Source organism: Sminthopsis crassicaudata, chromosome 4, assembly GCF_048593235.1.
Source record: "Sminthopsis crassicaudata isolate SCR6 chromosome 4, ASM4859323v1, whole genome shotgun sequence".
Lineage (NCBI taxonomy): Eukaryota > Metazoa > Chordata > Mammalia > Dasyuromorphia > Dasyuridae > Sminthopsis > Sminthopsis crassicaudata.
In genome coordinates, this window is record NC_133620.1 from 468,445,498 (window position 1) to 468,467,299 (window position 21,802).

The window sequence follows — 21,802 nt, forward strand, 5'->3', positions numbered from 1 at the left end:
TATACAGTAACAGCAAGATTATGTGATGATCATTTATGGCAGACTTGGTTCTTCTCAGAGATGCGGTGATCCAAGACAATCCCAATAAACTTTAAATGGAAAATGCTTTCCGCATCCAGAGAGAACTATGGAGATTGAATGTAAATTAACACATGCTATGCTCCCTTTTTTTTTCTTCTGTTTTTTTTTTTCTCTCTTGTGGTTTTTCCCTTTTTTCTGATTTTTTTCTCCCAACATGATTCATATGGAAATATGTAAAAAAAATGAATGAACATGTATAACCAAAATCAAATAAAATAATGGTGCCAAAATGGGGAAGAGGAAAGTGAATTGGCTAAGGATTCAGGAACACCTGCTACATTTTATAGCGTGAGCTTTGGCACATCATTCCACTTCTCATTGTCCTGGACAACTCTCTAAATTGCTGGAAAAATATTGGATCTGCTTTATAGGGGAACTTTCCTTAACTCCAATGTTGGGGACTTGTTTTGTGTCTCTGAGTCCTAAGGCCAGTTTTGTCACTTATGTAGGAAGATGCTAGTAAATGTTTAATAAGAGGTTCTCCAGAGAAATGGAGATAATAATGAATTTTCCTGGCTATGTCACAGGGCTGTTGTGGAAGGCCCATTGGAAATGTTAGAGCAACAGATAAACGTCTGTGATGATGATCAAGAGGAGTTCCAATGAGGCAACTACAAAAGATGATTTCCATTTCCTTTCCAGCTCTAATACGTGCTGTTTTGTGAAATATTCATGATAAGATCTTTGCCTGCTTAGTAGCCAGAGCTCGCTTGCAGATATTATTATAAATAAAATCCTGCTGGAGCTCTGATTAGTGACCAGCAGCATGTGCAGCTTCTACATTAGCAAAAGACTGGAAAGTAGTACCCAGTGTCCTTAGCCCCAACACAAAGCAAAGGGAGCCCACAGAGCACTGGCTTCAGCATCAAAGGATCTGGGTTCAAATCCCATTTCTAATGCTGGCTTCCTATAGGACCCTGGGCAAGTTATTGACCTCTCAGGACTCAATTTCCTTATCTGTAAAATGCTCGTGCTTTTTCCCCTTTTGATTTTGTGTGTGTGTGCAGAATGATGAATATGGAAATGTGTTTAGAAGAATTGCACGTGTTTGACCTAAATTGGACTGCTTGCTGTTTTGGGAAGGGGAGAGGAGAGAGAGAATTTGGAACACAGGGTTTTGCAAAGGTGAATGTTGAAAAGTATCTTTGCATGTATTTGGAAAAATTAAATAGTATAAATTTTTTTTAAAAGGCCTGAATTAGATCACCTCCAAAGCCCCCAGTAGCTCTAGAACTGCTATCCTCTGATTCCCCTCCCCGCCCCAGCCTTGGTTTCTTCATCTATAAAAGGAAGGGGCTGGCCAAGAGGAGTCAGGAAGTCCCTTCTAGCCCTAATGCCTCAACTTCCCTGGGCTTGTTTTCTCTTATATCATAACACACATAATATTATATGATATGATATGGTAAAAGGTAGCATTCATGGGGCACTTTCAGTTTTACAAAGTACTTTACAAATAGAATCCATTTGGCCCTCATTACTACCCTGGGAAGCAGGTGCTACTATTGTTCCCATTTTACAGATGGGAAGATGAGTGACTTACCCAGAGTTGCACAGCTGGTATCTGAGGCAGGATTCACATTCAGGTCTCTAAGGCTCCTTCTCACTCAATCTGTGGTTCTAGAATCCTAAATCATTCCACCTCCCTGGGCCTCAGTTTTCTCATGTGTAAAATCCATGAGTTGGACCAAATGGCTTTTGTGGTTCCTTTAGCTCTCAATCTGGGAGCCTATTTAGAGTCCAAGGAGATAGAGAATGGTGAAGAGGGACATGCTTTCCTTCCTGATGTAGGGTCAGGCTCAAGGCAGCCTTTCGGGCCTCCAAGGAAAACTACCGAAAGGCCTCACTGGGCTAACTCCCCCCAGAAATTCCCACCTTGGGCCGTCCACAGGTAATAGAGTTGGCTATGGTCACTGCACCATAATATCACAAGTGTTAAGGAAAGAACCATCTTTAGGGAAATACAGGATTAGGAAGATTATCCATGACACTGAGGAACATCTGTTCTAGGCCACTGCTGTCTTGGGAAGATACCTTCTCTCCAAGAATCCAGTATAGCATAGGTGTTTAATAAATGAATGAAAAAGCCTTTATTAAGCATTTACTGTGTTCTAAGAATCATGCTTGTGAAATAGTTGTTGAATGAAAGGGTGATTTAATTAATTAGCAGATCTTTCCTGGAGGGTCAGAGTACTTCCAGGAAGGACGTGCCATCCTTTTTGCCAACACAGCATATTTCACCTTTCTCAAAATCAAATTTAGATGATCTCCAAGATTCAAATCATGTTGCAGCTGAATGTTAGGTGAGGTAAAAGCTGGTAGAAGAGGAGGAGAAAGGGAAGGAGGTGGAGAAGGAGGAAAAGAAGAAGGAGGAAGAAGAAGAGGAGGAGGAAAAATAAAATGAAGAAAAAGAAGAAGGAAGAAGAAGAAGAGGAAGAAGAAAAGAAAAAGAAGAAGGAAGAAGAAGAGGAAGAAGAAGAAGAAGAGGAAGAAGAAGAAGAAGAAGAAGAAGAAGAAGAAGAAGAAGAAGAAGAAGAAGAAGAAGAAGAAGAAGAAGAAGAAGAAGAAGAAGAAGAAGAAGAAGAAGAAGAAGAAGAAGAAGAAGAAGGAGGAGGAGGAGGAGGAGGAGGAAGAGGAGGAGGAGGAGGAGGAGGAGGAGGAGGAGGAGGAGGAAGAGGAGGAGGAGGAGGAGGAGGAGGAGGAGGAGGAGGAGAAGAAGAAGAAGAAGAAGAAGAAGAAGAAGAAGAAGAAGAAGAAGAAGAAGAAGAAGAAGAGAAGAAGAAGAAGAAGAAGAAGAAGAAGAAGAAGAAGAAGAAGAAGAAGAAGAAGAAGAAGAAGAAGAAGAAGAAGAAGAAGAAGAAGAAGAAGAAGAAGAAGAAGAAGAAGAAGAAGAAGAAGAAGAAGAAGAAGAAGAAGAAGAAGAAGAAGAAGAAGAAGAAGAAGAAGAAGAAGAAGAAGAAGAAAAGAAGAAGAAGAAGAAGAAGAAGAAGAAGAAGAGGAGGAGGAGGAGGAGGAAGAGGAGGAAATACAAAAGGAGAAACAGGAACAAGAGAACTAATAACCAACTATATGCTCTTTAATGTTTGCAAAACATTTTAATGTTTGTAAAGAATTCTACAGACATGCATCTCATGTAAGCCTCATGGCAAAGCTGTGAGGGACTACAAATATAATCATTCCCATATTATAAAAAAGCAAACTGATGCTCAAAAAGGCGAAGCCATTTGTGACCTCAGGGGCAGGATTTGAACTCGAACCCTCCTGCCATGGAGCACTGGGAAGTGCCCAATTTGGACTCAGACCTGGGTTCAGGAATCAGCTTTGCTACTTATTTCCCTTGTGACTTTGGGCCGGCCCCTCCACATTCGTGGGCCTCGGATTAGACAAGCTCTAAGTCCTTTCTAAGTCTAAATCAATGATCCTCTGATGACAGACCTAGCCCTTTATCCATCCATCACGCCCCACTGGCCCTGGGTAACTGGGTAAATATATGTAGATTATAACAATATTCGCCATTGATGAGAAGGCTTCCAGGAATCTTTCTCTAATGTAAAGAAATCGCTTTCCACAGCATTGGTTTAAGTCAGCTCAAGGTTTGGCCCTTCTTACCTATAAGAGAATTGTAGTATGATTTAGAGCTAGAAAGAACCGGTTAGTCCAAACCCTTCATTTTACAGTGGGGAAACTGAGGCCTAAGAAACGTCCTAAGGTCAGAGGTTATAAGTAGCAAAGCCAAGATTGGAGCCCAGCGTTCCGTGGAAATGACACTGACCACTGCACCATTATTATCATGGTGGAAGTTGTCAAACAGTTGGCCAGACGGAGGAGCTTGAACACTTCCTAGAGCTTCTGGAAGGCCTCTTTGTTCTCTAAGACAAACTGGGAGAAACTCCTGACTTTGGGGTTGAGCTTGTGCGTGAGCTTCACGTCTCTGTCCGGCCTCAAGTAATAGAAACGCATCATGTCAGCCAGCTCCTTGGCTCCGGGGAAGCCCAGCTTCTCATAAGCTTCTGCCGTGATCTTCGAAGAAAAAGAAGGAGAAGAGGAAGAAATCTGAGATCATTCTGACAATGCTGCTCAATGGCCACCTGCGACTAGTTAACTAAGCTCTCTTGCTGGTCCCTGCACAATGGCCCTGTCCCGTGTCCTTCTCCTTCCCACTGCCTCAGTAGAGTTCCCTAGTTCCACTCATCTAGTTCCTGCCATAGTTTCTTCTATCCTTCGTATCTACTCTTTATTCTGCTACTAGATTAACTGCCCTTTTACACAGACCTAGTCATATCATGTCAGCCCAAAACCCTTCCATAGCTTCCTATTGTCCACTGAGAGAAACTCAAAGTCCTTTACCCAGAATTCACTCCATAATATTTCTGAGTCTTATCTCCCACTGCTTCCCTCTCCCACCCCATATCTCAGTCAAGCAAAACATTTTAATGCACTGCATCATGGCACGGGTCCTTCAGTCTGAGACTCCACATTCAAACAAATCCTGCCTCTGACATTACGGTCTGTGTGACTCTGGACCAACTGCTTCATCTCTGTGAGCCTCAGTTTCCCCATCTTTAAAATGAGGAGATAGGACCCAATGCTTCTAAGGAAACTCCCAGTTCTAGATTAAAGATCCCCTGTTCCTGTCCCCTGGAATGTCCTCCCTACCCTCTCCTCAGCATGGTCAGACCCTCCCCTCTTTCTCTGTAGCTTTGGAAATAGATTAAAGAGACAACGGAGAGACAGGCAGGCAGAGGCAAAGAGAAACAGAAACAGGCAGAAGGAGAGAAAAAAGAAAAGGAGAGAAAGAGGCAGAAGGAGAGAACGCAAGAGGGGAAAAAGAGGGAGAGAGAGAAGGAGAGATGGAGGGAGTAATGAGATAGAGAGAGGAAGAAGGGAAAGAGAGAAAGGGACAGAAGGAGAGAAAGAGGAGAGAGAGATAAGGAAGGAGGGAAAGAGGGAGGGAAAGGGAGAGAGAGGAAGAGGGAGGGAGGGAGGAAATGGAGGGAGAAAGAAGAGGAGGATTGTGCATGTATAACATATGCCATATCAGAGTGTTTGCTGTCTTGGGCAGAGGAAAGAAAACTTTGGGATTCAAAAATCTTACAAAAAACAAATTTTAAAAATCTATCTCTACATGTCGTTGGAAAAAATAAAGTACTGTTTACAAGAAGGGAAGGGAGGAAGACAGAGAGAAAAGCAAAGAGAGACTGAAAGAAGGGAAAGAGAGAGAGAGAAAGGAGGAAAAGAGAAAGAAAGGGGAGGAAGGAGAGAAGGAGAGAGCCAGCATTTACTTAGCACTGAGTGCTAAGGCCACAGTAACAAGCCAATCCTCAGAGACTGCCTTGTGATAAGGGGAGGCAGGACATAATGGGAAGCAGGGACAGGTGTTAGCTCCTCCTCTATAAGGCCGTCCTTCTGCCTGGCTCCTGCTCCTCCTCCCTCCTGCTTCCTCTAGAATCTTTCCCAGAATCCATCCCTTCCTCCTCCTGCATCTTCAGTTCCTCCCTTTCTTGTCTGCTTCCCATCTAGCTGCAAACATACACAGGCGGGCTCTCCACTTTCTACCTCTTCAGCTCCCGTCCCTTCTCTCCCTTCTTCTTCTCTGATAAACTTCTGGCAAAACTGTCCCCCAGGCAGCCTCCACTCCCACATCACCCACTTGCGATCCGGCCTCTGCCCTCAGCACTCTCTGAGGTCACCAGTGACTCTCTACCCTCACCACTCTCTGAGGTCACCGTGACTCTCTAGCCTCCAAATCCAGCGTCCTCCATTCATTGCTAAGGGTCCTAGAGCTAAAGCCAGAAGGAGATGTAGAAGTGACCTAATAACCCCCCCTCTTGGTCTAGAAAGGGGCTATTCCTTCTCTTGACGCTTTTCCTATGACCTCAGACAAGTCACTTCATGACCATGGGCTTCAGTTTCCCCATCTGTGAAATGGGAGGGATGGACTACATGGACTCTCTGCACCTTCTCCCAAGGCCTCGGTTTCCCCACCTATAAAACAAGAGGATTGGCTAGGAAGCCTTTGAGATCCCTTTCCAGATCTAGAGTTCTACTATTAGAGATCCTTTTACAAAGCAAATAATTGTTCTATAAAGCAAAAAGTCTGGGAAAGGATTCAAATACCATTGAGCCTTAAAATCCAGTTTTGCACTGGCTCCATTGGTCCCTTCTCCAGATCACAACCAAATTAGCCAATGGCCAGAGGGGTTTCTGGGTGCCCAGTACTAGGGGGGAAGAGAGGACCCAGTCCCTGCATCTATTGACAATATATGAAGACTGAAGAGAAAAGATGATGGGAAACTGGTCCTTCAGAGAAAGGAGAGCTGGGCAGGGCAAGATTGGAAGAGCTGCGGGCTGCTGGAGAACCCTGGAGGATGGAAGGAGCAGGGTCATGGAGGTCAAAGATTAGAGGGCAGCCCTGTGGGCAAGGCGGGAGCCAGGGCCCTGGTGCTCGGTCAATGGGTAAATATCCATCCTTGATATCAAAATGTGAGGTTCCCTTTCCAGTTTGTGCCCAGAAGAGGCAACATTACAGAGAGGGAAGAACCCTTCCTTGGCAGCAGAAGACCTGGGTTTGAATTTCCCCCTAATGCTGACCACCCCAAGCTGGAGCTGGAGGAGAGCTCAAAAGCCAGAGTCTAACCCGCGCCCATTTTATGGCCCAGAAGGTTGAATGGCATCAAATACTGGGATCTGGGAGCTTGAGCTCCCAGGGCCTGTAGGGCCCAGTGCCACAGGGGAGCTGTTTCATAGGCTCATGAAGCCAGAGTTTTATGATTAGCCATGTCTGACTCTGCGACCCCTTTATGGGTTTTCTTGGCAAAGATTCTGGAGTAGTTTTCCATTTCTTCTCATTTTTACAGATGAGGAAACTGAGGCAATCGGGTCAACGACCTGGCCAGGGTCAGATTTGAACTCAGAAAGATGAATCTTCCAGACTGCAGGCCGAGCATTTTATCCTGCCCCACAAGATACCCTAGAGACCACTTAGTCCCACCTCCTTATATTACAGAGGAGTAAACTGAGACCCCAAAAGGTGAAATTGCTTTTCCCAGGTCTCAAAGAGTTCAATGACAAAGGAGGGATTTGATGTTCTCAGCGCTCTGTCACATGTTCTATTTGCCATCGCTGTGACCGGTGGTCTTCCCCATACTTAAATTAATCAGCTTACAATATGGAGACAACCCACCCTGCACTGACTAATGGGCTCTGGGTGCTCCCAGCCTCCCTTGCCCAAGCACAGCTGCCTCCGGGTCTCTGCCCAGGCAAGGCTGGCCCCCTGGCCGGGCTCAGCAGGAAGGCCTGAAAGCCGGCACATCCTTCCCCGCCATTTCTGGGCCAGTGGAGGAGCTCCGGCACCAGAAGAAGCATTAAATGGCAGCCCTGAGGCCGGCTCACTGCTGGGGCTGGGGTGCCACCCTGTGGCCAGATCCAATGTAATAATGTTATTCGTGATTCGAAAGAAACAAAACTGGACAATTCGGCCCTTGGGGCCCTTGTAGGATCATAGAACTGGAAGGATTTGGAGACACTGGCGTCCAGTTCCCCCAGGACCAACCCCAAACGCCTGCGTCAAGTAATGGCCTCCTGGGAGGCTCCAAAGTGCTAAGTGGCTCCCATCTTATCCCTCTAGCCAGAAAGTCCCACCTGCTGCCTTGTTGTTCTGTTGTACAGTGATAACCAACTCTCTGTGAGTCCAGGGACCACAGAGCGCCGGCTCCTTCCAGCCTCCACTCTCTCCCAAAGTCCTTCCAGATCCCCTCCACCCATCTCTTTCTCTGCCATCCCCTTCTCCTTTCGCCTTCAATCTTTGCCAACATCAGAGTCCTTTCTTATCCTGATGAGCCCCTAAAATCAAACAAACATCCCCCTGCTTGTTACTTATTGTTACATGGCAAATGGGGAAGGGGAGCACCAGATGGCCCTGGGATCACTCGCAGCTCCAGTCCCTGTCTAGTTCCCATAATGGGAATCTTCCTTGAAACTCCCATAATGGGAATCTTCCTCGCAGCCTTGCTCATTGGTGCTTTAAGTAACAGAAGTCCTTCACACTCTGGTTCTACCCGACATATGTAGACTTATAATCTCTACCGTCTTTCTGTATTCTAGCCAAATGGGGCGACTTCTTTGGAACATTCTAGCTCCCAAGTAGGTGCTGAATCCTAGGTCTGGAAGAATGAATAAATGCATAAATGCATGAGCCAATGAATAAATGAAGGAAAAGAGAGTGAAGAAAGGAATACATGAATGAAGGAATGAAAAAGTACATGCGTGAATTAAATTAAATTAATATGATTATAATTATATTATAATTAATAAATTAAAATGATGTCATTAGCACTTGAGTGCTAAGCATTATGTTACACCCTGCGAATATAAGCAAAAGTAAAAAACAAAAAGTTCCTGCTCTCAAGGAGCCCCCAAGCTAATGGAGTAGAAAATGAGCAAATAAAAATATACAAATGGGCTGTGTGCAGGACAAATAAAGTACATAAGCGGTGCATGGGGTGGGGTTATAAGCTGTAAGAAGATGGAAAGATGAGAGGTAGAAGGGTTATGAAGGGTGGGCCAAGTCACCCAACTCCCTCATTTTCCTTCATTGTAAAATGGGGACCACAATAGTCTGGCTCAGATGAGATCATGTGTAAAATGCTTAGTGAATCTTAAATCATGATGTACACATTAGCTATTATTAATTTTTGAAGTGCAAGGATCCTTCCCTGTTACCGATGAAATCCCATTTTTTTTCTTTTCTTTTTTTTTTTTTTTTTCCCTGAGGCTGGGGTTAAGTGACTTGCCCAGGGTCACACAGCTAGGATGTGTCAAGTGTCTGAGACCAGATTTGAACTCGGGTCCTCCTGACTTCAGAGCTGGTGCTCTATCCACTGCGCCTCCTAGCTGCCCCTGAAATCCCATTTTCAACCAACTGCAAGTGACTTGTCCCCAGCCTCACGGATTTTCCCAGAATTCCCAGGGGAAGCAGATGCCTTCCCTAAAGTATAAGAAAAGGCCTCCACAGTCACTGTCATTTCTTCCCTGCCAAGGCTCACCTTGGAGTCTTTAAACGCTTTCCCCAGTATCTCGGAGAGGACGTCTGCATACTGCTGAATTGTCAGGGCTTCCGCACTGAGACCCACGGCCTTGCCCAGGAACTCCTCTGGGGACCGAAAGATGCTGACGACCGCTGGTCCGAGGTCAGCCACGGAGATGCCGTCCATGGGGATGTCCTTCATGGGCAACACTGACCAATAGGGCAGAACAATCAATTAAAACAGACCCTCCCAGGGCTCCCCCCAGAATCCTTTGGTTGTTCCAATGCTTCTTGGGCTAGAGACAATACAATAAGTGGTCAAAAGCCACACTCCAATGGGAGGCCACGGTCCATCAATGAGCACTTGTTAATCACTATTCTAGTTCAGGTCCTGTGCTAGACCCTGCGACGGCATGAAGACATCACCCTCCGAAGGAAGAGACGACATCTGTACAAAATAAATGTGAGATGATTGATGGGGAACGTTGGGGCAGGAGCACTAATGAGGAGAACCAGAGGAAGTAGTCCCTGAGCCAAGCTTTAAAATGAATGATAGAGAGAAGAAGGGAGTCTATTCCAGTGCAGGGGGAGGGAGAACCCATGCAAAGGGAAAATACCTCCAAGAAACCTGATTTTTCTGGGTACAATCTCTCTGGCCACAGCTTGTGGAGGCTCTCAAGGGGGCTTCAAGGAGGCAATGAGGTAAAGGGGAAAGAATGCAGCCTCTGGAGATAGAGGACCTGGGTTCAAGTCTTCACCTCTGACATTTACCATCTGTAGACATTGGACAAGTCCCTTTAACATCCTAAATTCTCTCCCGTGTAAAATGGGAGAGGGGAGGACCAGATGGCCTCTGGGACTAGTTCCTGTCTAGTTCCTCCAACCAGTTCTTTCTTTGAAACTCCCATAATGGGAATCTTCCTTGCTCATTGGTGCCCCTTCCCCTGCCCCTCCCATGACATCAGAGGTGGGAAACTCATTACATCATCTTGAGTGAGACCCTATCAAATAATACCTGGACCTGTTCCACATTTGGGACGCAAGCTATTATTCATGTTGTCCCCTCCATGAGAACATCCACCCCTACAGGGAAGTGATTTTTATCGTAACGCTTTTGTCTTTGGATCCACAGGACTCAGCACAGTGCCCCACAGACACTTAATGTCTTAATAGAAGCAGAAGAGGCTCAATAGATGCTAGCTTATTAGCATTTATAGATCGAGCGACATAGCGCCCACTTAAAAGAAATTCTAGTTGATTGAATGATTAGAGACTGGCTTTGGAATCTCCACCGTCTGGAAGCTCCACCCAAAAAGCTATAGCAGATCATTCACTCATTCATTCCTCCAAAACTATTTCCTAAGCAAAGTGTTGAGTGCCCTGGTCTGGCTCTGGCTTCAAGCTGGGACCAGAAATTGCATAGAATCTAAGGATCCCAGATCTAGACCTGAAGGGAACGAGAGCCAACGCCTCTTATTTTACAGAGGAGGAAATGGAGCTTAAGTGACTCAGAAGATCACAGCTTTAGAGGTGGAAAGAACTCAGCAGCCTCCAGTCTAATCTCCTCATCTTATGAGACCCAGGAGGTTAAGTAACCTTTCACAATCATGTGGGTAGAAGGTCTCAGAAGCAGCACTTGACTCTAGGTCCTCAGACTCCACATTCAGGCTCTTTCTACTACCCCACGTGGCTTCCCAAGGGTCTTATTCATCTTTGCACATCCATTCCTCATTCCACAGGAGCCTTGCATGGCATCACAGACTCGAAGGGATCCAGAAGGGGCCCCAGGGGTGTCTAGTCCAATTCCTTCATCCCTGTTTTACAGATGAAGAAACCAAGACTAGAGAAGTGATGAGCCTTGCCCAAGGTCACACAGCCAGCAAGTGTCAAAGATAGAATCAGAACCCAAGTCTGAGTCCAAATCCAGCCCTCTACCCATTAACATTCACCCTGCCTCTCAGGATATACATGAATGAAGGAACAAATGAATGAATGACTATATAAATGAATGAATGAATGAATGAATGAATGAATGAAAAAATAACTGACCATATGAACAAATGAATAAGTGACTATGAATGAATGATCATATGAAGGAATAAAGGAAGGAATAACCACATGAACAAATGAATGCATGACTCTATGAATGAATGAATGACTCTATGAATGAATGAATGACCATATGAAGAAATGAATGAATGACTGTAGAATGAATGAATACTTCATGTATGAATGAATGACCACATGAAGAAATGAATGGATGACTGTATAAAAGAATAAATGAGTGAATGACCATATGAAAGAATGAATGAAAGACCATGTAAAGGAATGAATGACCATATGAACAAATGAATAAATGACTGTAGAACAAATAAATGACTATATGAAGGAATGACCATATGAAGGAATGAATGAAAGACCATGTGAAGGAATGAATGACCATAGGAAGAAATGAAGGAATAGAGTCGGGAAGGAATGATGAATGCACAGCACGGTTCCCTGCTAACTCTCACAGTCCTTTTCTACCATACCCAAGTTGTAGGAGTCGCCATCAGACGCCTTGACGGGCTTCCAGATGCTTAGGAAGTTTTCAAAGTATGGCGCTATCCTGACACTGGTCATGGGCACTCCAAGATCCCAGAAGTATTCTTCCACTTCGCCTTTCCCATCAAAGTGGGGCACCTCCAGTTTCCCTTTGGTCAACTTCTTGACATTCTCCAGACCACTGTATACCACGTGCTTCAAGCCCACCTGTTTACTGGCATCAGCTACCATTTTTCCCTATTTACCAAAAATGTAAAAAGAAAAAAAAAATCATTCTTTTTATTCTATTTTCTTTCATTGTTTCTTTTCTAAAGTCATTGCTTTCACATCTGTTCCCTGATTATTATCATTTTCACAAAACCCCACAAAATCAGAGAGAGAATAAGAGTCATAATTAAATAAAAGCAACGATGATGAGGCAGTTGGATAGTGTGATTTTTACCTCTCATTGTCCTAGGCAGTTAACTAAAAACTTCAGAGCAGGTGCCAGGTATGATCTGCATTGGTGGAGAGTTCCTCCTCCGAGTCATTCCCTGGGCCAATGAAATGTCAAGTCTGAGCCCTATCTTAATGGGCCACGAGAAACATAACAGAAGAGATGGAAGAGATGAAGGGAGACAGGAAGGAACAGATAACTGAAAACCTAAGAAAAAGTTCCCGTCAACAAATATGAAAACGAATCGCATTATTTGAATTTGTTCTTTATAATTCCATTGGGCTGGAACCAATGGCTATATTTTACATACAAATAACTTCTAACACTATGAATTTGAACATATGTAGCTATTTATTTTTTAAGTGCTTTGAAGATTTTATTTTATTGAAGCTTTTTATTTTCAAAATATATGCATAGATAATTTTTCAATATTGATCCCTGAAAAACCTTGTGTTCCAAAATTTTTCCTTCCTTTCCCCCAACCCCCTTCCCTAGATGGCAAGTAATCCAATATAGGTTAAACATGTGCAATTCCTCTGTACAATTATCATGCTACACAAGAAAAATCAGCTCAAAAAGAAAAAAAGTGAGAAAAAAATGCAAGCAAACTACAATTTAAAAAGTGAAAATGCTGTGTTGTGATCCTCATTCAGTCCCCACAATATTCTCTCTGGGTACAGATGGCTCTCTCCTTCACAAGACCATTGGGACTAACCTGAATCATTTCTCTATTGAAAAGAGATACATCTGGGGCAGCTATGTGGTGCAGTGGCTAGAGCCCCAGCCCTGAAGTCAGGAGGCCCTTCCAGATCTGGAACGTCTGAGGTGGGGAACCTACATCTTTCTTCTGGGACAGCTCCCTGCCTTCAGTCAGGTAGGCTTTGAGCAAGACTGAGGGCCTTCCCATTACATAAAGGGCACAAACTTGATTGTATGGGTTCCTCAACTTCCCTATCACTACTAATAAGAAAGATAAGGATTAACTTTTTTAATCTTGATGGCATCAGCCATCAAGATGTTGATGCCGGGCAATCCTCCTCACCCAAGCAAGTTGGCACTTTCTCTGCAATTTATAATCTTAGGGAGTTTCCTAGAGCTTGGAGAGACCCCAGTCTTCTTGGCTGTGAGGTCACTTCTCCATCCACTGTAATAGGGCAGCTATTAGCTACCTAAAGATTTTTTAAAAGCTGTTCAAGGTAACTACGGTTGCCAGATAAATGACTGGGGAGTTCCTCCTCTTTTTGGTGTGTCTTTGACCCCTGGAAAAGCTGGTAGAGCCTTGGGATCCCTTCTCAGAATTACGTTGAAAATAACAAAAGGATATGCTACATTTCAGTTGGAAGCTAATGAAAATAAAGATGGCTCTATATGAATGAGGTATTATTTTACTCCATTTTCTGATTCCTTCACTCAAGCCAGGACTTGCTATTCTGGACCCTAAATTAATAGAAGCTCACTAAATCTTTGCTTGCCCTCTTTTTCATATAACCACACGTGACACAGAATTTGGAAAGATGCTGAATCCTGATCAAATGCTAGCAAGCTCCTATGGGATATTTCTAATCATTCACATAATTCTTTTTGAGAGGGTAATATATAAATAATCAGGCTGGAAAGAGAGGTTGGATCCAAATTGTAAAAGGCTTTAAAAACTAGACAGAAGAGTTTATATTTTATTTTGGAGTAGATAGTCACTAAATTTTAGAGTAGAGCAGTGACGCGGGCAGATCTGTGCTTAAGGAAAATCGTTTTGGCAGCTGAGAAGGATGAATTGGATTGGAGGGAAGACTTGGCAATGAAGGCTACATTAAGGTGGCAGCTGTATAAGTAAAAGAAAATGTTCTGGTGCGAGATGCTGCAGCTTGGGGGTCTACTAAAACGCTATGGAAAGAAACTTTTCATATACTCTTTGTTCCATCGGTAATGACATTCATGTAATTCTTGACCCAGAGTCCCCTCAAGCCCTCCAGGCTTCTACACCCCAAGCCTGGGAACTGACCTGGTTTTATTTTCTTTTTCTTACTTTTTATTTATTAGACTTCCACCTGAAATTTGCTTCAAAGGATCCAAAAATAGTTTAGATATAGCTAAGGTCCAACTTTTCCTAAATGTGGGTGGGGTGATAGCATCAACAATTCTGACATAAAGATGTCAAGGTAAATAAATTTATGTCAAGCCTTAATCTCACTCCAAGTGAAAATATCTCCTTTTCCCCCAAAAATTCTGTATAGTCCCTTTTCTCTTTCCTCCTCTCCTCTCTCTCTCTCTCTCTCTCTCTCTCTCTCTCTCTCTCTCTCTCTCTCTCTCTCTCTTCTCTCTCTCTCTCTCTCTCTCTCTCTCTCTCTCTCTCTCTCTTTTTCTCTCACTCACTCACACACACACACACACACACACACACACACACACACACAACTTGTATTGTCACTATATGGGTTAGATTTTTCTAAGAAGAAAATGCTTTTTGGATCTTCTAGATCCAAAATATTATTTTCCTATTGATTTGCATTGTCTATAATAACATGCTTCCCCAGAACACGAGCCCCCTTCATTGATCTTCCAGCCAAAGAGGTCACAAGAGTAAACCAATTCTTCTCTTTCCCAGAAGCAAAGTTGTCCAGGAGTTATGTTCCCTTCTCTAAAAGATCAACACCCTGAACATGTGAGCCTGGGCTCACCCATAAGACAACACTCCTGGCTGATGGTGCCAAGAAATCTTCCATCTCTGGGTAGAAGGCAGATTCTGGGACCGTTGACGCCATGATTTAAGGTCCCTCTTCTTCTACACAGGAGGTTGGGCTGCTCAAGAGCAAATTAGCTTCTTTCCCAGGCCCAGCAGGCAATAGATGACTGCTCCCACCATGGGCTCTTGGGGGAACTCTCCCAGAGCACCAATGACTACTGTGACTTAGGCCAAAGAAACTTAATCTTTCTCTTGGCTTACATGAAGCACCTCTTAATTCCAGCCATGAAAATATACTAAAAGTCCCCATCAATGTTCCTGGTGGGATAAGAGAGAACTCTTTTCTCCCACAACATAGGACTAAGAATCTGCCATCCAAGAAAAAGGCAAAAGGAATGAGAACAGTCTTTCTGTCACTCTTGCTTACAGGCCTGAACGGGACCATTCTCATGAGTCCCAGCCAGCCAACATCTTGGGAGAAGCCCCACTCATTGGGAACCAATCAGGACTTTCAAGGTCCAGTACGTGTATACTCCATGGGAGAGAGAGATGCTCAACCGGATGGGGAACCCTGGCCTCATCAACACTTCCTTGTGCTGATTAGAACTTTGGGTACCAGATGAAGTCGGAGAGTTTAGGAGAGTAGATTGTGCTTTTGTTGGGACCTGAGGCCATCTACTCTTCAGCACTGGACAGAGCCTGAGGCCCAAGCTCTAGCCATCCCTATCTCTGTTCCCTACCTGCTGTACTTCCTTCTCCTTGTTAAAGTCGTCCCAATAGGTGGTCACCACGAAGGCTCCGTAGGCCCCTTTGAACATCCTCTTCACAGCCTCTTGATCATTCAGGTCACACTTCATCACCTCGGCTCCCAGGTCGCGCAGGGCCAGAGCTGCAGGTTTGGTCATATCCCGAGTCAGTGCCCTCACAGCAAAGTCTTTGCACTCCAAAAGGGCCCTGGCAACTGAACCACCCTGAGAACCTGGTGAGGAAAAAATAAATTTTAAAATAAATAAATGACAGAATTTCAAGGGAAGTAATGAAAAAAAAATTAAATGAAGGTGGTCTAGCTGTATCTGATCTACAACTATATTATAAAGCAACAGTCACCAAAACCATTTGGTATTGGCTAAGAAATAGACTAGTTGATCAGTGGCATAGGTTAGGTTCACAGGGCAAGATAGTGAATAAAAATAGCAATCTAGTGTTTGATAAACCCAAAGATCCCAACTTTTGGGATAAGAATTCATTATTGGACAAAAACTGCTGGGGAAAACTGGAAATTAGTATGGCACAAATTAGGCATGGACCCACATTTAACACCACATACTAAGATAAGATCAAAATGGGTCCAAGATTTAGGCATAAAGAACGAAATCATAAATAAATTGGAGGAACATGGGATGGTTTACCTCTCAGACTTGTGGAGGAGGAAGGAGTTTGTGTCCAAGGGAGAACTAGAGACCATTATTGATCACAAAATAGAAAATTTTGATTACATCAAATTAAAAAGGTTTTGCACAAGCAAAACTAATGCAAACAAGATTAGAAGAGAAGTAACAAATTGGGAAAACATTTTTAAAGTTAAAGGTTCTGATAAAGGCCTCATCTCCAAAATATATAGAGAACTGACCCTAATTTATAAGAAATCAAGCCATACTCCAATTGATAAATGGTCAAAGGATATGAACAGACAATTCACAGATGATGAAATTGAAACTATATCCATTCATATGAAAGAGTGTTCCAAATCACTATTGATCAGAGAAATGCAAATTAAGACAACTCTGAGATGCCACTACACCTGTCAGATTGGCTAAGATGACAGGAACAAATAATGATGAATGTTGGAGGGGCTGTGGGAAAACTGGGACACTGATACATTGTTGGTGGAGTTGTGAAAGAATCCAACCATTCTGGAGAGCAATCTGGAATTATGCCCCAAAAGTTATCAAAATGTGCATACCCTTTGATCCAGCAGGGCTACTACTGGGCTTATATCCCAAAGAAATACTAAAGAGCGGAAAGGGACCTGTGTGTGCCAAAATGTTTGTGGCAGCTCTTTTTGTTGTGGCTAGAAGCTGGAAGATGAATGGATGCCCATCAGTTGGAGAATGGTTGGGTAGATTATGGTATATGAAGGTTATGGAATATTATTGCTCTGTAAGAAATGACCAGCAGGAGGAATAGAGAGGCTTGGAGAGACTTACATCAACTGATGCTGAGTGAAATGAGCAGAACTAGATCATTATCCACTTCAACAATGATACTGTATGAAGATATATTCTGATGGAAGTGGATATCTTCAACATAGAGAAGAGCTAATCCAATTCCAATTGATCAATGATGGACAGAATCAGCTACACCCAGAAAAGGAACATTGGGAAATGAGTGGAAACTGTGAGCATTTTTTTTGTTTTTCTTCCCAGATTATTTTTACCTTCTGAATCCAATGCTTCCTTTGCAACAACAACAACAAAATTTGGCTCTGCACACATATATTGTACCTAGGATATACTATAAGATATTTAATATGTATGGGAATGCCGACCATCTAGGGGAGGGGGTGGAGGGAAGGAGGGGAAAATTCTGAACAGAAGGGAGTACAAGGGATAATGTTGTAAAAAAAAAAATACATATGCATATGTAGTCAAAAATGTTATAATTATAAAAATTAATAAAAAAAAAAACCCACCAAAGTCTAAATAAATAAATAAATAAATAACTTGAATGAATGTGCATGAGTGTGTATGTGCAGATATGTCTGCATATTGGCAATGAGTGAGAAATAGGGATCAGAAAGAGATGCTCTCAGAACCCTTGGCTTAGGGTCAGAAAGCCTTGGATTGGTGTGTTTGTACCCATAATTCCTACTTGCATTAAACTATTCCATTTTCCTGATCCTCTATTTCCTTATCTATAAAATGGAGCAAATAATAGCAACATTACTGAAAATTATGATCCCAACTCTCCTCACCCCACCCTCACATCTAAAAAAATTCACAATGGGGAACAGAAAATATGTATTGGTCCCCTTTTGTGGGTCCCACTCCTCCTCCGGTCCCCAGGTCGCCTCGGCTCTGGCCTCCTGGAGGGAGCACTTCCCAGGGGCATCATGGGACTCCAATGGGCACAAGTGTAATCCCCTAGCCAAATGTCAGTTCTTTTTCTTAGCAGCAATAGCCTACATACAGTCCACATTATGGCAATGACTCTATTCCCTGGGTCTTCTATCACCCTCCTGCTAAGCTCCTGCGGTGTTTATGGAGCAATATTGAGAAATGTTTAACCACCAGACTGGGTGGGGTGGGTGAGAACCATATACACCACACACTTTTAACCTTAATCTGCCTTTTTGGCATCTTTCCCACGACTTTCTTAAAGCTAGAACAATAACAAAACAATTAAGCCAAGCCCTGATTTGGAGCAGTCACTGATTTCTGAGGCATGATCATTGACAATGAAAATTTAATAATGTCTTCCACTTCAGGACAAAACTCTAAATCTGCTCAGCTGTTACCCCACCTAAACTGCTAAGCCATTAGGTGTTAGAGACAGGACAATGGGGAGGTGGGAGGGCAGGGTCTATATTTAAATTGGAGACACCAAAATTAAAAACTTGGCCCTGCGATGGGATCAAGCGAAAATGTCCAAAAAGCCATGAATTGTTGATGCTGTGATAGCGAAAGGGCTCCTTTCTCATGTTGTTCTGGCACGTCTTGCTTTCATGCATGATACTACTTGCTCCCCTATCTAAAGCCCTTGAATTTTTCCAACTGGGTCAGAGACTTCTTGTCATCTTCCTGGACCCATAGAAGCAGGATTGCTGGGTCTTAGCTATCCCCATTTCCTTCACCAAATAAATACTCACAGACCATCCGTTTAAAACCAGGTTCAAGAAATTTTTCAGGAGAGAAAAGCAAGACTCATTAGGCTTATCATTTGTGGAATCCATCCAGCTGGGCCTGCAGTCAGGAAGACCAAGTTTGAATTGGCATGAGGTACTTATTAGCTGAGTGATTCTGGCTAAGTCACTTTGCCATCTGTTTGCCTTAGTTTCCTCCACTGTGAAATACCCTTTAAGTTCCCTATCTACTCTAATAAGTGATCAGTCTCTTGAGGAAGGTACTACTATGGTCATTTCTATTTTACAGATGAGGAAACTAAGGCTTGGAGAAGTTGTGACTTTTCCAAGAGATCAGTAAACTTTAAGGAGTTCTTCTTTTTTTTTTTTCCCCCCTGAGGCTGGGGTTAAGTGACTTGCCCAGGGTCACACAGCTAGGAAGTGTGAGATCAGATTTGAACTCGGGTCCTCCTGAATTCAAAGCTGGTGCTCTATCCACTGCGCCACCTAGTTGCCCCCAAGATCAGTAAACTTTAAATCCAGATCTTTCTGACTAAAAAGTTAAAACTCTATCCATTACTCCACACTGTCTCTTGTGGCATCTTGTCCAAAGAATACATTTCCTAGCTCTTCCCATTCATCCCCACCCCGTACATATGCCTTTCTTATTCCTCTTCCAATTAAGTAAATAAAGAGGAGAGAACCGAAGACATTGTTAAATAAAGCACAGACTTACACAAACCAAGACAAAAACAATCAACAAAGGAGGAAAATAGAACAGTAAACTCTTTCAGAGAACTTTTCCTAAAATAAAATCAAATTAAATTCTCCTTTTTGCTGCTAACACAAGGAATTTCAGTGGATTCTTATATTAAAGGTCCCTGGAACAGATTGAAAATTGAAAAGGAACTTAGAGCTCAATGAGCTCAACTCCTCTCACCTGACAGATGAGGAAACTGAGGACTAAGAAGATTTAAACACTTGCCCACTATTGAAGAGGGACGCTGAGTCCAACCGTTCCCATTTTACATGTGAAATATCTGAAGCACAAAGGTTAGGAGACTACCCAAGATCATACAAGTATTAAGTAGCAGAGAAAAGATTTGAATCCAAGTCCTGTGCCTTCTATGCCTCAATTCTCTCCACATCCCATTGAAATGACTTACTCTCTTCCCCAAATCCTGTTGGTATAGAATAATGCAAAGTCAGAATCTATCATTCACCCTGTCTCCAATCTAATTAATATCTTTAAAGATCTTCACAACAACCTTTGAGACAACCTTGATGGAACTTAGCTTTCTCAGAATTAATATAACTTAAGGCAGTCATAATGTAAACTCTAGCAACCATATCTGCAAAGGAAGGAACTGAAAAGGAAGTTAATTTCCCAGACTCTGTTTTTTTGGCTTATCTTTAGGGGGGTCTGGGACCTGGTCTGCCACGAGCATTCTTCTTAGCTCTCTGACCCTCCTTCTTCATTTTGAGCCTTTATGTCTCAAAACCCCAAGACTATATTTCCCTCTAAAAAAATCTGTTTATGTTGAAGATCTTTGCTAAGTTTAATTCAGGACTAAGCCCATTATGAGGTCCTCTCTCTCTCCTCATGATGCTTTCCCTCCTTGCTCTAGCTAACTCTGGTTAACCTGCCAAGCTCCTTATGGATCTAACCTGTCAGTCAATGGCTTTCTCCCATCCCATGGAGTATTTCCTTTCTCTTGGTGAATTATGAGTTCCCCAGGGGAACTTGTCTTTTTCCTTCGTCACTCTAAACTCTCCCAACTCTGTTTTATATTTGCCATTCCTGATACCTATTTTACCTCCAATTTTTATCTGTAAACTCTTCTCCTAAATAAACCTTCCTTTTGGCAAAGAGAATGGCCACATGGTTATTTCGAACTAGGTACTGCTCTCTCAATCTCATCACCATGCTCCTACAGTTGTCCATCGACAGACAGCCTGTGCCTGCTCACACCGAGAGAAAGTGTGAACAAACTCTTCAGCCTTCCTCCCACGGGAAAAAGGGAATTCCTGTTACCTGTTGCCCCAAACACAACGATGACCTTCTTGCTTCCCATGTTTCTGAGCCTGGTATCAGTCAATGGAAGGACTGTCTGTGAGAAGCTCTTCCCCTATCCAGCTTCAGTGCCAGAATGAAGTGCCCTGCTGCTGTTCAAGTCAGTGCCTGTCACAGTCTTTAAGTGCCCCGCCTTATCTTGCCCTATTCTCAAACAAAGTGGAATAAAAGGGATACTCTGACTCACCATGAGATTGCAGTTTTCTAGATTAATGAACAGTGGGAAAAATCCTGAATCTAGAGTCTTGAGAGACCTGAATCTGAATCCCACCACTGATGCTTTGCTGTGTGACCCTGGGCAAGTCAATCAACCGGGAGAGCCTCAAGTTCTTCATCTATAAGTACGAGGCTACTTGGAGATAAAATTAAACAAAGTGATCAGAGCTTTTCACTCGGGCTCCCAAATCTAGAGAACATAGATTGTACTATACTCTTTCAAACAAATAGAAATAACTGAGATTAGCTCCTACTTTGCAAACATTTAATGGTTAAAATGGGAAATTATCAAATAATAGAGTTTTCTGAAAAAGTGAGGCTATAAAGTGGATAGAATGTTGGGCCTAGAGTGTGGAAGACCTGAATTCAAATGCTGTCTCAGATACTTAGCTGTGTGACTCTGGGCAGATCACTTAGCCCTGTTTGCCTCAGTTTCCTTAACTATAAAATGAGTCGGAGAAAGGAATGGCCGGCCACTCCAGTGTCTTTGCCAAGAAAACCCAAATGGAGTCACAAAGAGTCAGACATGACTGAAATGACTGAACAATATAACTCTAAAAATTCGAGCAGTCCGATTTTGGCAGCATAAAAAGCTCTTGCCATGGCTGTTTCTTCCCCCAGAGTAGGTTTATTCCATTCCTTAAGGACTTGTTTGAGGACCCAGAGAAATTGCCTGGTACCACAGGCTGGAGGAGATGTGAGGACTCCACCCCCAATATCACTCAAAGGGTAGCATTGATGGCAACCCCATGAGCCGTCCAGCTCTGAATGGTGCTTTAGAAAGGAGAGGGTGAGAATGATGTCACACTTGGCCCAGGGGCATAACCCTAACTCCCTATCTAAGGAGGGAGCCAGATGAGGCTTAGTTCCAGATGCAGGATCATCCTACCCGGTCTAGATTGCTTAAT

General features: G+C 43.2%; 1 protein-coding gene across 1 annotated transcript; it reads right to left on the reverse strand.

Annotated features, from left to right (window-relative positions):
* Positions 1-3,153: 3,153 nt before the first annotated feature.
* Positions 3,154-20,776, reverse strand: LOC141540336 (nmrA-like family domain-containing protein 1). Its single transcript, XM_074264240.1, has 5 exons — positions 20,640-20,776; positions 15,504-15,742; positions 11,635-11,884; positions 9,123-9,313; positions 3,154-4,098 (listed from the first exon to the last, which is right to left on the reverse strand). Exons 1-5 carry the CDS (start codon positions 20,677-20,679, stop codon positions 3,919-3,921), a joined length of 900 nt encoding a protein of 299 aa, XP_074120341.1. The 5' UTR covers positions 20,680-20,776; the 3' UTR covers positions 3,154-3,918.
* Between the last annotated feature and the right edge of the window lie 1,026 nt (positions 20,777-21,802).

Bases quoted from the DNA above. Each gene is read 5' to 3' on its own strand.
- LOC141540336 (XM_074264240.1), bottom strand. From the start codon at position 20,679: ATGGGAAGCAAGAAGGTCATCGTTGTGTTTGGGGCAACAG. The intron at 11,885-15,503 runs GTAGGGAACAGA...TTTGGTAAATAG, and splicing joins AGGAGAAGGAAGTACAGCAG to GGAAAAATGGTAGCTGATGC. The intron at 4,099-9,122 runs GTGAGCCTTGGC...TTTTCTTCGAAG, and splicing joins AAGCGTTTAAAGACTCCAAG to ATCACGGCAGAAGCTTATGA.